Source organism: Montipora capricornis, chromosome 5 (assembly GCF_036669925.1).
Source record: "Montipora capricornis isolate CH-2021 chromosome 5, ASM3666992v2, whole genome shotgun sequence".
Taxonomy (NCBI): Eukaryota; Metazoa; Cnidaria; class Anthozoa; order Scleractinia; family Acroporidae; genus Montipora; species Montipora capricornis.
In genome coordinates, this window is record NC_090887.1 from 605,001 (window position 1) to 620,000 (window position 15,000).

Sequence of the window (15,000 nt, forward strand, 5' to 3'; positions counted from 1 at the left end):
AAGTAAAACATTTAATGAGAGATAACAAGTTCTCTTCTTTGGAGGAAGTACCGAAAAAATGGGTGAAAGTACAAGCGTTAACTTTTTTGGGTCTCATGTCTGGAGTTAGGTTTGTTGCATCAAACCCAAAAGACCTAGCCAAGGCAAAACCATTCTCAAACTAGATGACTTCTTCATTTTTTTGTGAGGCAGAAAGCAAATGGACTAGTTTACAAAAAGCTTACGGATAAGTGTTCTAAACCAGGGTGGAGAAATGTATATAAATTAGCATTTTCTTGCACCATAGTACGAAACTAGTCAACTTTCATTTTAGGTTTTTCATGGAATTTTGCCGACTAACAACTGTTGGACACGAATCGGTTTTAAAGACATTGCCGACTGCACCTTTGTGGCAGCCATTCTGAAGATCTTTTACTTCTATTCTGGCATTGCGATGACATTTTAGCTAAGGGCGAAAGTTATTATCCCAGATTATTACTAAACGAGTATGGCCATCCTACTTCGTTTGAGACCAGCTAATAATTTTCCGCCTCACTCACTGCAATTGGATATGTCTTTTTTAATGGGTAATTTTTTATTTGGTGCTGTAAGCTTAAAGAGGTCCATGCAAATGTTAAGGGATTACTTCTCCTGTGAAGCTCGCAATGTCGCATTGAAACTTATGGTAACAGCAAGGAAAATAACAAATGGGCTTCTTTTCATTGATTGACAATTGTTATTATTATATCTTAAAAGATATATAAGCATATATGTAAATATTCACTTTTCCGTTTTATAGTAAGTTAGAACTTGTCATCAGTTAGTTGACCTTGTTATTTTTTCTGCTGCCCTAGAAAACCTTTGAAGCTTTTATATATTTCTTCATTTGTTGTAAATTTATTAATTAATAAGTTAACTCAGTGTTGAATGTTGAAAAACATCAAGCGAAGAGATCCACTGACAAGACAAAAGAGCCTTAACGGACTTCTACAACATAGCTATCAGTGCTTTGCATAGAGATGTCATTTTCTCGAGTCTGTTAAGCAAAGTGGGACTATACTGACTAACTGATACAATATTGGATGTCGATCAACTCTACTGGTTATATATGATCCACATCTAAACTGACTCACGGCTTTGCTTTAAAGATTTCGTATCTCTATCAAGAAATGACTTCCACTGCAATTGAAATGTTTGCCACGCTGGCATTTCAGTATTTCTCGCAGGGTATAGTTGCCTTTTAGCCATCTACAGCAGAGAACAATTAACGTTTTGAAAGAATGAAGAAACGTTTCTTTTTTTTTTTAACTCACAGGACCATGACCTTGCAGCACGTCTACGACAGCAGCTCTGGATTGCTCAAGATAAGGCTGCTGGTGTCAGGTAAGAAATTTTTAAAAACGGGTAAATTAAGTACTTTCCTTATGCTCAAGCCCTAAAGCTCTCTCCATGTATTGATTGAAAGGTATTTAATGCTGTTGCAAGATAAAAGAAATAGTTCTAAAACGACCAACTCCAGAGTTTTTGAGGTCTCAGTGGGCAGACGCCCACTTGGGTAATGTGTCGGTGACATGCAGTAGAAACGTACGCGATATTCAGTTTGACTGGCAAATGCAACATGTACCTTAAGTCCGTTGTCACTGTGAATGTGAGCATCAATCGAACATTCTCCGAAATTAAGCACCCATGACGCGTTTATTTCTTCACGACTCTTTGAGATCCAAATTTTCCTGGAGGGCAAATTCCAGTCGCAAAAAAGAAATCGCCAACAAAAAAAGCAAACGATCTCTCATCAACCAAGTGCACATTGGCACGACTTCGCATTTCCGTTGCTGTAAATCCTTTTCCCAGGAGCATTCATTTACTGGCTACGTTTTTTGGCCCTCGTCCAGGGTAATAACTTTGCTTTGTACAAAAAAATATTCAACACCACCACAGAAATGGAAAAAAAAGCACACACCCATCACTTGCTTTATATTTTTATGTTTGTGGTCTCAACTTTAAGACGATTTCATTGCACAAATTCATGGAATTCGCTGCACTGTTAACAACATCACGTAGACGAGCCTGACATTGCGTGCATTCGTGCACCTGGATGCGATTACTTTGGAGCTTTGCGATTGAAACACGTCTTGATTAACACAAATCTTACTGCGTACCAAAAGCCTTTGAGTGCAGCTTTTTCTTTGGGTTAGCAAAGGTTTGATTCTGCAAGGAACATGACATTTAATTCATATTTATCCATCTCTAAACCATTACCACATTCCTCCACGCTTTGGAATGCGGAAATCGGTGCATCAAGTCCTTATGAACCACTGACACTCAGTTTTCAACAGATAAATGAATGTTGATAAAACCATGACATCTTTTTGTCATGTTCGACTTTTCGTCCCAAAGTATCTTGCATTATAAGAGTAAACTTCGACGACCTGGTACTTCTCCTGGAGTATTAACGTTCAAACAATCTCATCATTGTAGCTTCATTTCTAGAGTCTTAAAAGATTTCTTATGGCTACTTAGTTGTATTAAGTCACGTTCAAATCACGTTACTTGTCAACCAAGTAAACACTCTTTGAACTTGAGAAAACAGTGATCAACAACTGTACCCAATCGATGGAAATTGCGGATTTGCAACTTTCTCAATCTCCGGTTTTCCATTCTATGCGTATTGCTAGCCTTTTTTTTAAAATCGGAAAGTAAACGTTGTCCCTTCACTTTGATCAATCCGCTAATATTCAATTCGCAGAAGGAAGACTACGTTAAGTGTACTTCGACCTTTCAGTTCCTCTTTGTTAAAAAATGCCCCATTGTTTTAAGTTGGACAGAATTGGTGAAAACGTGTTGTACACTGATTTAAAAATGAGAGCCTCATGGCATCAAAAACTGAATTGGCAATAATATAGAACCAACTGAATAGTTATAACAACGATGCATAAGCAGCAGAACGTACTCCTCTTTAGCATTTGCACGACGTATTCAAATGGTAGAGTTTAACGCTCTATGGTTTTATCCTTAAGACTTAAAATGTCGCCGCCTTAGAATCGAGGACCTCGCATCCTCAGTTTATGAAGGGTGGCGTAAAGTCTGCTATCAAGGACTAGAAATGAAATGTGTTGTGCTGTATAAAATCTTGCGCGACTTGACAACCGAGTCAAAACGTGATGAACTCGGATCGTCCTTGGTGAGATGGGTGACTGTTATGCTTATAAAAGTGATGCTTTTGCTTCTATACACTCGAGTTTTCAACATCATATATTGTTTTTTCATGACTGTCCCAAGTCAAGTCTTATACAAGGAATACTGAAAACAAACTTATGCTTCCATAAACCCCACAAAGTTTATTTGAAGGTAGCTTTTTATTCAGTGGAACCCAGTTGTGGAAATAAACGATTTTAGTGTAAAATTGAGTCGTCGTGGATTTAATTAAAGTTACTTTCTAATTCGCTAGGCTCAAACGAACGTAAAATTCTAAAATTTTCAAGAAACAACTTCAATCCAACCATTCGATGAGATTCACAAAGTACAGGAAGCGCATAATTAAGCGCACATATAATAAAATTAAGATCTTACCAAGAAAAAAAGCTGATTGTCAATAAAGGGAAATAGATTTAAGCTTCTTCGAGACTCCTTGTCTTTGTCTCGACTCGTTCCACTTGTTTTCAGCTGCATTCTTCGCCTTGCGTAAACGTCCTACGTTTTCAGAATCTGAAGCCAAAACAGCTTACTCGTACAGTTGAACTACCACCAAACACTCTTGTTTCGGTCGGCAAACTCAAATATTAACTTTCGCCGTTTCTTAAATCGTTCTCCACCATCTGAAGCTAGCTTACGAATCTCGTCTGGATGACCTATGTTGACGCCGATAGCTGAGAGAAACTTGGTCTAGATGGGCGCGCGATAAGCTCAAATTGAATTCTGTTCCCTTTGAACTTGAACCCCGAGCCGTCTTTCGCGATTTTAGATCTTCCTTCCACCTGATTTCCTTTTGGTTAAAGCAACGCAATTTAAATAATCTTCAAAGAGGCTAAAAACGCGCTGGACCGGCTCTGAGCTGCTGCTTTCCTCCAGAACAGTGGATTCGCCCGACGAAGGACAAGAAGGCCCTTGGCTGAGAGCATTTTAACAAGAACCATGGGAAACTAGCTGAGAACGTCAGTATCGAATTGCGACAGTACAACTAAAACTTGCTATCTGCTTAAATAGCGTGATAACTCAATGGAAATATCCCTGGGGACTTCTAAAACACCTACAAAATACCTGATAACAAACCAAAAAACTCTTTAGAGGGCCACTAAGTTTTTCAGTGATTGCTGTTGTGTGTTACCCATAAATAAAGTTGACAACAGGCGTGCAAAGAGGAAGCGAAAGGAAGAACAGGCGGGAGAACAAAGAGATAGTTGTTAATGTGGGTAAAAATACTGATTGAGATATTCCTCGAGAGAATTCCTGTCAGTGCTACCTCTTTTATGAAAGGCCACTTTCCCTGAGTCAATATTTCTTTCTCCTGTTACTTCTTGTGAAGTTGAATCTTACATTCTCAAATGAATAACAACAAATTCATGGGTCCCTACAGTGTCCCGGTTCCCCATGGACACCTGGGAGTGAGACTCGGCAGATTTTACTCTATCTAACACCAGACGATTTTACTTGTCAGCTGGGGTCCATGAGGAGTGAATAGGTTTAACTCCCATCATCTTTAATCAACTATTTTTTTTCTCAATGACACCTTCCCTAGTAAACATAAATTAGCTAAATTGACTCCAGTTTTCAAGAAAGGTTCCAGGCAAGACAAAGACAACTGTAGGCCAATTTCAGTCCTATCGATTTTTAGTAAAATCTTTGAAAAAGCAATTAATTTATAACCATTGCCTTTGTGGTTACCTTGAATATCATAACATTCTTTACTCACTCCAGTTTGGCCTTTGGCAGAAGTATTCAATGAATCATGCACTTATGAGTATTACTGAATCTATTCGTCATTCTATTGATAATAATGAGTTTGGCTGTGGAATCTTCACTGACTTAAAAAAAAATCTCTTATTGAAATTACATCACTATGGAGTGAGAGGTATTTAAGTCCTATCTTTCAAACAGAGAAAGGTTTGTGTCTGTCTGGTCATGTGTCTGATCCACTACCTGTAACCTGTTGTTGTTATGGCACTCAAGGACTCTGCAATTTCTGTTACATGTTTATGGTTTACCAAACATTTCACAAATGCTGATGTCTCACCTGTTTGCTGATGACACTAATATCTATTGTTCATCCAAGAATCTTAATGATCTCGAATCGAAGTTGAATTATGAGCTGAAAGCAGTTTCAGAATGGATGAAATCCACCAGATTAGCACTTAGTGACCTGAAGACTAATTATATTTTCTTTCACTCTAAAAAGTTAAAACCCTATAAGGTAAATTGACGGAGCCAACATTAAACAAGTTCAATGAACGAAATGATATATGAAATGAATCATATATTGAACTGCGGATCATAGCTTCACTTGATTAAATCATTCTCCCATAATGCCCACTGGCCGATTAGGGATTTGCAGATTAGTTTTTTTCTTTTTTAGAGCCGTTCTGTTACTATATAATAAACAACTTAATAACCTTGACTGTTCGGTCGTTACATCAAAATCTTAAACCTCGGCCTATCTTTACTGTATTGACCTCGCAATACGGCAAAGCCTCAGTTTGAGATTTTGTTGTAACTGGACCTCACTCTCAAATATTAAGTAGTCAATCTATCCCTTTCTTACATATGGTATTCATGTATAGGATCTAACATATCCAACTTATTTAATGCCAGTCAACATCTTACAAAAACGAATAGTTAGAATTATGACATTTTGAGAACCTGTATCACAATCAGAACCAATTCAAAAATCTCTTAATTTGTTAAAATTTTGTGATATAATTCACTTAGAAATCCTTTCCTTTGTTTATCAGTGGCTTCATAAAATAACTCCTTATTGTTTTTCTGATTATTCCAAGCAAATATCCTCTGTTCGTTCGTACGCTACCCGTCAGTCGCTAAATCAAGATCTTTTTGTTCCTTCAGTTCAAACTACTCAATAATTATCGTATTCGTTCCCTTTGTTACACTGTTATTTTCCTTTGGAATTCATTTACTGAATAATATTAAACAAATTACTCCTTTTCCCAAATTTAGAAAAAAAACAAAAAATTCGATGATCGCTGGTTATTTTGGAAGTTAGTAGTAGTTAGTCCACAAAGTAATATTTTTGTACTAAATTGTTGTTTCACCGGCGTATTCCTTATGTATTTTATTTTCCTTTGGGTCATCTACTCGATTATTTCCCTAAACCATTTAGGTGTCCCAAACTTTCGCATGATTGTTGTGTTTTACGGTTATCTGTGATTACGTTGTTTTTAGATCTTGTAATTGTCTTAATATTAATTTTCTGTAAATAATATTTGTCTGACTTAAAATAAAAATTGACTTGACTTGAGGGTGTGCAAGGAAGACAGTGGTGGCAAATTTACTGTTTTCCTGTCCTGCACATAGAGACAACTAAATTTGTACATCACCACTTGAACAGAGTTTTTTAAAATTTAGAGGGTTTATCTCATGTAATTTTTGTCTCACGATGTACTTCTGTGCCCCAAGTTTAAAGTTTCACTAAGGAGAAAATAGCATGAAAAGCTTACCTTTCAAAGGATGTTTTATTTGCCCGTTAGCAAAAACACGAAAAGCCTTGCTAATGGTTCATCTACAATTAAACCGCTTCTTGGCGTATAGCGGACGGAGTATATTCAAGTTTGACGCCTTCGTTCCTAAGTTTAGGACAAAGAGAGCGGATGGATTAACTTTTCCTGAGAACATTTACAAATTTAGAGTAATGTAGTCTTTTAACTCGGTTTACATTGTTTGCTTCCGTTATTTTATTTTGCTGACGGGTCAACCATTAATATAAGTTTTAAAGTATTGAAGGAAAGGTTGTATCGATAAATCCAGATTAGTCATAAAGTCCTAAAGTGATGCTTTTTCACCTTCTTTACCAGAGGACACTGTAAGATTTATCCAGCAATACAGGACGTTAGTAATTTGCGAAAGAGAAATCCGCGAGAGAGAATGGAAAGATTGGAGGAAGGAATAGGGGGGCTCGAATGCGAGGGTTTCAAGGCAAATTAAAAGGAAAATGGAAGAGCGCATTTGGAGTTTGGCTTTCTGCCTCGCCCTCTCGCCTTTACGAAAGCAAGGAACTTTTTTCATTGGGCATTCTTTTTAAACGCATTCGAGCCGGGGATAAAGTAAACTATGATTTTCTGATTATGAAATTACTGTCTTAGCGTTTAATTTGAGGGGGAACTTTTATTTCTTAGAGATTCCGGTAATTCTTACAACAAACGGGCCTTGGTTTATCCAACAAGCAATTTGGGGTTCTTTAATGACTGAATCTTGTTTCTTTGTTCTCCTATTTTTTTTGTGATGCAGTGAATGTGTAAGTAAAAACTTAAGATACTGTTTAAAATAAAAGAAATTAAATTGCAGTGATTTACAGTCATATAACACACAAGGAACGCCATCTTACTCTTCCCCAGAAGCTTCATAAAGGAATGCGCATTTTTTCGTTCCTACCTTTTGCCACCTTCGTTCTCGCTTTTACTTTCTTCGTTTAGCATTTTCTTGTATAATTATTTATTAATTGTGTGGTAGGCAAGCGACTTTCAAACTAAATTTTGCACGCCAATTGCTTGATGGTTTTTGTCATTGGTCACACCCTTAACAGGTTTTTGTCTGCAGCCTCAAGGTAAATCCTCTGAAAAACACAATGAATCGGACCAGACGGAAACGTACCTCTCAGTCGCTTTAATTTGACTGGTCATACTTACGGTTTTTTGTCGTTCAACTCCAAAGTTAGAATTATCTTGCACAACAAACATTTTAATAAACAGCAGTTGAGGAAAGCAGTGCTTTCATTCAGTTGTAAAGTTACTTAAGGATTGGCATATTTCTAGTACCCCAGAACAAAAGCCCCGCGTTTCCGATAGCTTTGCATTAAGTTACAATCGAACAGCGGATAGGTGACCACGTTTTGACTTGACGCAAAGTGGGTGCCTTCCTGCCGCGATGGAAGGGCTTTTTATTGTGGTATTATGTCTATCTTTAAGCATGTTCAACACTCACAGCAGGAAAGATGATCGAAAGTGGCGTTTACTTGTGTGTTTACGTGTCTTGAATCACGATCCACCTTGGCATTGATTGGTGCCCGCCAGGGAAGGTACTGGGGGTGGAGAAGGGTGGAGTGGGGGCGGGTCGTGAGCATTTCCTTTTATGGTGCGCCAGTGTGTTTTTTTTTTTTTTTTTCAGAAACATCGAGAACAAACGATAAAACCCGCATTCTTCGTGCCAGTGTAGAATTGTCGATAACTCTGTTGCAAGTGAAATGGTAACTCATGCAAACGCGTGTTAAAACTTTTGCTTGCTTATAGACGTGTCACAAAAAAAACTCATTGCGAAATTGTGACAGTTTGTCTCATGAAACACGATGATCCTAGATTGTTTTTTTCCTAAACATGAGTTGCGCCTCCTACCTTTGATTTAGTTGAGCTCTTGGGCTAAAGACTGGTCTTGTTTCTTCTTAACGGTCGATTAGAGGAAGGACACTTTCGATTTCAGAGCTGATTGACTTCACTATCTAGTTCGAGCAGCTCGTCTGTTGAGTGACCTATGAACTTCACTACAATCACATTTTGTTTCCTGCTGCAGTCTATCATTGATTTCTCTTACATGTGATTGGTCAGAAGAAGTCACAAGACGTAATTTAACCATAAGGAAAAAGATAATGGTAGATTTTTCGATAGGGGCGGAGGGGTGTGGGGGGGATTAAGTTAGGCTGACAGCACCCCGTGCAACTTCGATTTTGTCGGTGTAAGTTTCCACTGCGGTAAGATTTCTAACGTAGAGTTATCCTATGACATTCGACAGCAAAATAAATATTTAAAAAACACGGCAAACTCGAGGCGTAAGGCGACCATTTCGTGAAGCAAACTCCGTAATCTTGCATCCAAAGTATTTCACGGATGGGGAGGGCTCAGTCAAATTTGTTTCAAAGTTTGTCCTTTGAACCTTTCTTATTTTCGATGATTACATTTCTTCTAAATTGTCTTACAGAGAAGAACAATGTTTGGTATTGAGGTTCACATAGGCATGGGTCACTGTGTTAGGAAATGACTCGGAGACATAAACCATTGTAAAAATAAAGCAACAGGTTTTTTCTAGATTTTAATTTGAGAGCGTTTGTGTCAGTTCGTAAGTTCGATACGTCATTGAATCCTAAAGCTTAAGGCAGGAAAAACTACTCAAATTTGAAAGGTATTATTGTTAAGATCATTTGGGATGATTCGTGCGGAGGTTAGTAGAGAGAGCCTTTTCTATCTCTGAGTGCCTCTTTTCCTTGGATAGTTTGTTGTTATTTTCTTGCAGTAGCTAAGTTCGCAAGCTTCGGTTTCATATTTAAACCCAAGAATCAAGGATAATGGGGCTTCGATAGTTTATTGCAAATGAATGTAAATTGAGTACGTATATGAGAGGTAAAAGAAGTCAGCATATTTTTAGCAAAGTAGAGTAACAGGCAACATGTGCAGGGGAAAAGTGCGCACGTGACCAGACGCGTGCAAATGGTTGAAATAATCAAATGAAGCAAGATATCGAAGCGGCACTGCGCAAGCGGTAATGTAATGAAATCTTGTAATGATCAATCTTGAAAATAACTTCAAATTGCTGAGCCTCGAGAGAATGCAGTGTGGATTTTTGTTGGACATACGCGCATACGTGTTTGATAAAGGTAATCGAAACTAATCCTTCATGGGGCAGGCAGTGTGTGCTAAATAGTCAGCATTCCAAGTGATGCGGTCAAGGGTAATGGTTGAAAGGGCAACTTCCGTTTTCGGCTTTCCTTGGCATTTGCTAAGAGCCGACTTAAAACGGCGAATCAATGATGTCCCAGGCAGTTATTATGAAACTATTTCGAATTTTTATCTGGAATATCGTAAAAAAAATAAATGCGGGAATGAAATTTTCATTCAGTGACTTTCGCCTGAAAATTCGTTTGTTTATCTGCGAATTTAGTACCCTTGACCTAGCTTATGCCGGAAGAGAATGAAAAAAATCTTTTTTTTCTATCTGAAAAAAAAAACAAACAACTTCGTTGCACCATGCCTTTTGATTTGTGTGGTATCGTTGGGGGTTTCAAGAGTCTTTTTCACAAACAAAATGTTTTGTTCCAACTGAAGCCCAATGGAGAAGTTAAACTGACAAAATCTGTAGCAGTCGAACGTCTGACTATTTGGACATATGAAAAAACTATAATTTTCACAGCTGTTTATGGCTTGTTAATTTTGTATCATCAACATGCGATTCTCCAGATACCCCGGTTGTTTAGGAGGCTCCGAGGAAAGGGGGAGAGGGTGGGGGGGGGGGGGGGACATGAAAAAGGAAAAGGCTGATCCCGGTCCCTCTGAGAAGGATTATAATCAAACGACAGGAAAGAAACCTCAGGCGAGAGGCGAGCGTTTCAATGAAAGCTTGGCTTGTTTTTATAATGCGTTATAGGGAACAAAAGTCCAGAAGGTCTGACAAAATGTGTTTAACTTAATTATAGGCAGTAACGCGCTACAAATGACAACACTGTGGTTTAAGCAATGCTTCACAGCAGCAAAAACTTCCTTGCATTTGTCATTCATGTAAGTTGTGGAAATGTGGCTTGTCCGAGAATTTTTGCCCTTACCAAACACAAACTTATACTAAGAGAAAAGTAAAACTACTAAATTTTTTTTCAAATGATAACAAAGATATTGTCCCCAAGTACTTTCTTTTTGGAGTATATTTTCATCCATAGTTATTACTCGTAAGTTCACCAGTGGTGACAGGAACGTTGTACTGTACACCCATAGTGAGACCAAAATCAGCGAGCATCCCTCTCCTCCCTTGTAACTGCGACGGCGTTTTGCCCTGTTCATGATAGGGACCTCTTTCCGAATTGAGTAGAAGGATTGATGGAGAAAGATGTGCAACACCTAAGTTCTTAAAGAGCTTCCGATAAATGGGTTCTAAAGAGAGGGAGATGTTTCAAAGAGAACTCTCTCATTTCACGTATTTTTTAAGGTCATTTACCAAATATCAACTTTCAGGGCTTTATAATTTCAAGCATTCCATGCCCGTTTCGATCGACGCTATTATTAGTATAAGGAGTTGTCATTAAACTTGTAAATGACAAAAGTATTTGGAAGGCTGATGCCACGCGAGACCTTTGTCAAACTGTTAACAGCGCTCTTAAGAAAAACTTACTCTTAATGACAAATACGATGAGATCAAGTAACAGCAAAACAGCTGGATGAGTCAAAACAAACTACTGTCCTTGATAACACTAGGGACAACTTAAAATCGCCTCTCTTACTTTTTCGCCAATGTCTAACATTTTGCGTGCTAGGGAATGGTCTTCTTCAGAATTGTGCCTTTATTTTGATCTATTTTACTGTTGCCACCCCTTAATAAAATAACTGTGTTACTAAAAATAAAAACACTACCCCATTGTTATTGCTGTTTTTTTCCGGAATCGTCTTATGATGTCTGCAGGCAACCGCTGTTTATGATCTTTCCAAGGAGGTGTAATGGCTGTGACTATATATGTAGTTCAGCAAAAGTACACGAGAATAATTTTTGCAAAGATTTTTTGGACACAGGCTTGGATTTTGCACTCGTAAGGAGACTGAATTTGTTGGATACAAAAGAAAAAAACCAGGGGCCCGTTTCTCGGAAGTCCCGAAAACTTTTCGGGCTCGAAAAGCCATTTGTGAAACTTGGAAAGCCGATCTTTTAACAATTTTTCAAGGTAACAAAAATGACTGTGAAGTTTGACGACTTAAATCCTCTCCGTTCTTGCGCTACAAAGGGAATTGTGACACTCGAAAATGCCGTAAAGTTTCGGGACTTTCGAGAAACGGTCCTGAGGCCAGAGCACCAAGGTAGCTCGAAAGCTTGCGTGATGCGCACGTGACGTGTTGTTTGCCGCGTGCAAATATGAAACTGCAATTTACGCCACACCTTCAGAAACGTCTTTGTGTTTGCGGCAAATGGTATGACTAGAATTTTCGTAATCAGTAAAATTTCCGGTGAAAGGCAAAAAAAAAAAGTACAACAACAATTCCACTCAGTCATTTATCATATACGGTTGATTATGATGATCAGGTGACAATTTTGTACATTTTTTTTTTTCAAAGTGGGTGGTAATTCAGTCGCTAGATGTGCCACACTTTCTAGTCTTTTCAACACCTATATAGACTGAATCAAACAAAATTCGGTGGGTCAAGGTTGAAACAGGCCATCGTTAAGATAGGCCTTAGCAGGGGGAGGGGGTGGGGGGGCCTGTGTCGCTTATCTGAATTTTAAAATATCTCGTGTCGGTGCTTTGTCAATGTTTCACGTTGCTGTGACCATTGCTGTCGGAAATTTAAAGTAAGGATGTCGTTTGTCGCGATTTCACTTTCAGTGCTGTCGCTACTTTTTCGGCCATGTCGCTTGTCGGAAGGCCTATTAAATTTCAAATCATTTAACTCCCTGAAGAAGTCAGGCCGATCGTGACGAAATGTTGTTTAAACAAAAAGATATATATCCTCATAGCCTTACAGCCAGCATTACATTATTATTTTGTTTTCAGTCAAATTATTTATTGGTTAGATCTCCCACGGATCCGGTACTTTTAATTTTTTCAGCTGGACCTTTCATAAAAAGTTATCTACAAGTATATTTAATGTATGCACAACAAAAGAAGTAGGACTAAAATCGTGCTAAAGTGCACACGGGGAGAAAGACGGTTGATACCCAAACTAACATTCCGCACAGTAGCCTCCCTCCCTGACAAGGTGGAATAATCGCTATATTTTAGGGCAGTAGCTTGGATTTTTCGATCTTAATTTTTTCTCGGAAGTGTGATACAGTACTGGCCTCGCAGGACAATGAATATTGACCAAGTGTTCGTCGTGTCATGTCCGTTATTTATGCGCTTTCCGAACAAACAAGAGGCGCCCTTTGTTAACCGATGAATGCGGCTACTATAGTTCTGATAGAGGTTACTTGATGGGATTTTCACATATAATTCCCAAATTTTCCTGGGTGCAAATGTGCTTGTCGTCTCCCCAAGGGTTACAAATAACGGATTTTGATCTCATTGTGGGATACAGCTGTCAAGGAGTCTTTTCTCTGGTCGAGTGCTTGAGGACAATATCTTTGTCTTCATTCATTTCTGCTGTTTTAAATATTATCTTTTAGGGGGCAAAAAGGTTCGTTCACTGAACACCCAGATTGGTGAAAGTTCTCGGCTAATCGCGCTTCAAAATGCCTTGAATCCGGTAAAAAAAGTTGCAAAGGCGCCCATCGGGGATGAAAGCAAAAAAATTAAGGGGATTGAAGAACATAAACAAATAGGGAGTTGATTTTCGGCTGTGTAGCTTGGCAAACCGAGGTACCAAATATTGCTATTGTTTCATAAAATCGAAAGCCGTGATCCTTGATCGATGAACCAAAGCGTCTTGCAAATGCATTTAAGAAAATTAATACCTCCCTGTAAATTATTGTTTAACCTTAATACCATGAATATTTTGAGCATACTTTACTCAATGATAAAAAATAAAACGACTTGTTCATCACAGAACGCGCCTCTTGCAGTGATTTTTTTTCCTGGCATGTTTTCAGCTTAAATCGAAGACGCTAATTAGCCATTAAGCTCTAACTTTCCCTCGTTCTTTAACCAAATAACTTTGCGCACTGCAGAACTAACCCTAAATTTTCTGAATTAAATCGAGGGTTGTCCAAAGTTTAATAACATCTCTTGACTTGTCGTCGGTCCATTCTTCTCTCGCGCCGCCATAATACTCGGTCGTTACCCAAAGAAGTGAACAGGCTCACAGGTTATCTTTACGTTCATATACCGTCACAATTACCCCAGGTAGCGGTGTATGTGAAAGTGATACCTATTCACGGCCTTACGCCCTCATGCTACAACACTTTGGATTGAGTCATCTCAGGCTTTTTTTTTTAACCCTGAACTTGGCTTTTCAAATCTTTTAATTAAGCAAATTAAGAAAATATGCGCGTTTTAATTGGAGAAATGCCAATATATAGACTTGCCACAAGTCGACGTTACGAGAATCCCAGGAGAAAATGTTTTTGCGAGCGAATCGTTATATTTCGGACGCGAAGAGGACTAGGAAGAGGAAGTCGCGAGATGTCGACTTGTCTGGCTTGCAAGGTTTTTATTTGCGTTTCGCGCCAAAAAGGGGATGACGATATTCGCAAGTTCTGCACTTGAATGGCGCAATCCGACGAAAACGAACATGTTTCTCCGAAATCGAAAGAGGAAATTTGTTTACTTTGAAAAAACAAACGAAAGCTTATTTCAATCTCGAGTCGCCGCTTGGAAAGGAGATCTCCATCGATAGAGACGAAACACTAGTTCGGAAGATTAACTAGTAAGAGAAAATTTCGAATGGTCAATTGATTTCACTCATGAAATGCGCCGATCAAATCGAAACCGGGTGCCGGGTAGTGGGGAATGACTTTTGCCTATGTGTGGTGGGGAAAATTAAACCGGAAGAGTCAGATTTCAATTTTTTTTTTTTCGGGCGCCGAAGTCGCTAACAGCCATAAAACACGTGTTTGGACGAGATGGACGAGTTTAAAGGAAGATATATAGGAATGGTTACCATGGAGATACATTCATTTTCTTTCTGAATTTTTAACCATTTATGAAGCATCTCTTCTTCCAATTTCTCATCCCATTCTTTCTCCGAGGCCCATAATTCTTGAAGGAAGAGTTTTCCTCGAGGAGTTGCAGGAGTAAAGAATCCCAATGGGTCAAAGACTGTAGCGATGGATTTCCTCTTTTCGAGGAACATTCTGTTGGTTTTGATCCTTTGACTACTAGTTGATCTGCAACAGTGCTCCAGAGTATTCCAAGGACTTTGGTTATGGTTTCCTTTACTCTGTCCTGCTCTGGAATTG

At 38.6% G+C, this 15,000-nt stretch overlaps 1 protein-coding gene across 4 annotated transcripts in view; it reads left to right on the forward strand.

Annotated features, from left to right (window-relative positions):
• LOC138048988 (partner of Y14 and mago-like) overlaps nucleotides 1–15,000 on the forward strand; it is a 32,265-nt gene that overhangs the window by 12,278 nt on the left and 4,987 nt on the right. For all 4 annotated transcript variants that reach the window (XM_068895071.1, XM_068895070.1, XM_068895072.1 and 1 more), the window contains one exon: nucleotides 1,295–1,362. In XM_068895071.1, the coding sequence (XP_068751172.1) occupies nucleotides 1,295–1,362 (68 nt within the window). The remainder of the gene's footprint in view (nucleotides 1–1,294; nucleotides 1,363–15,000) is intronic.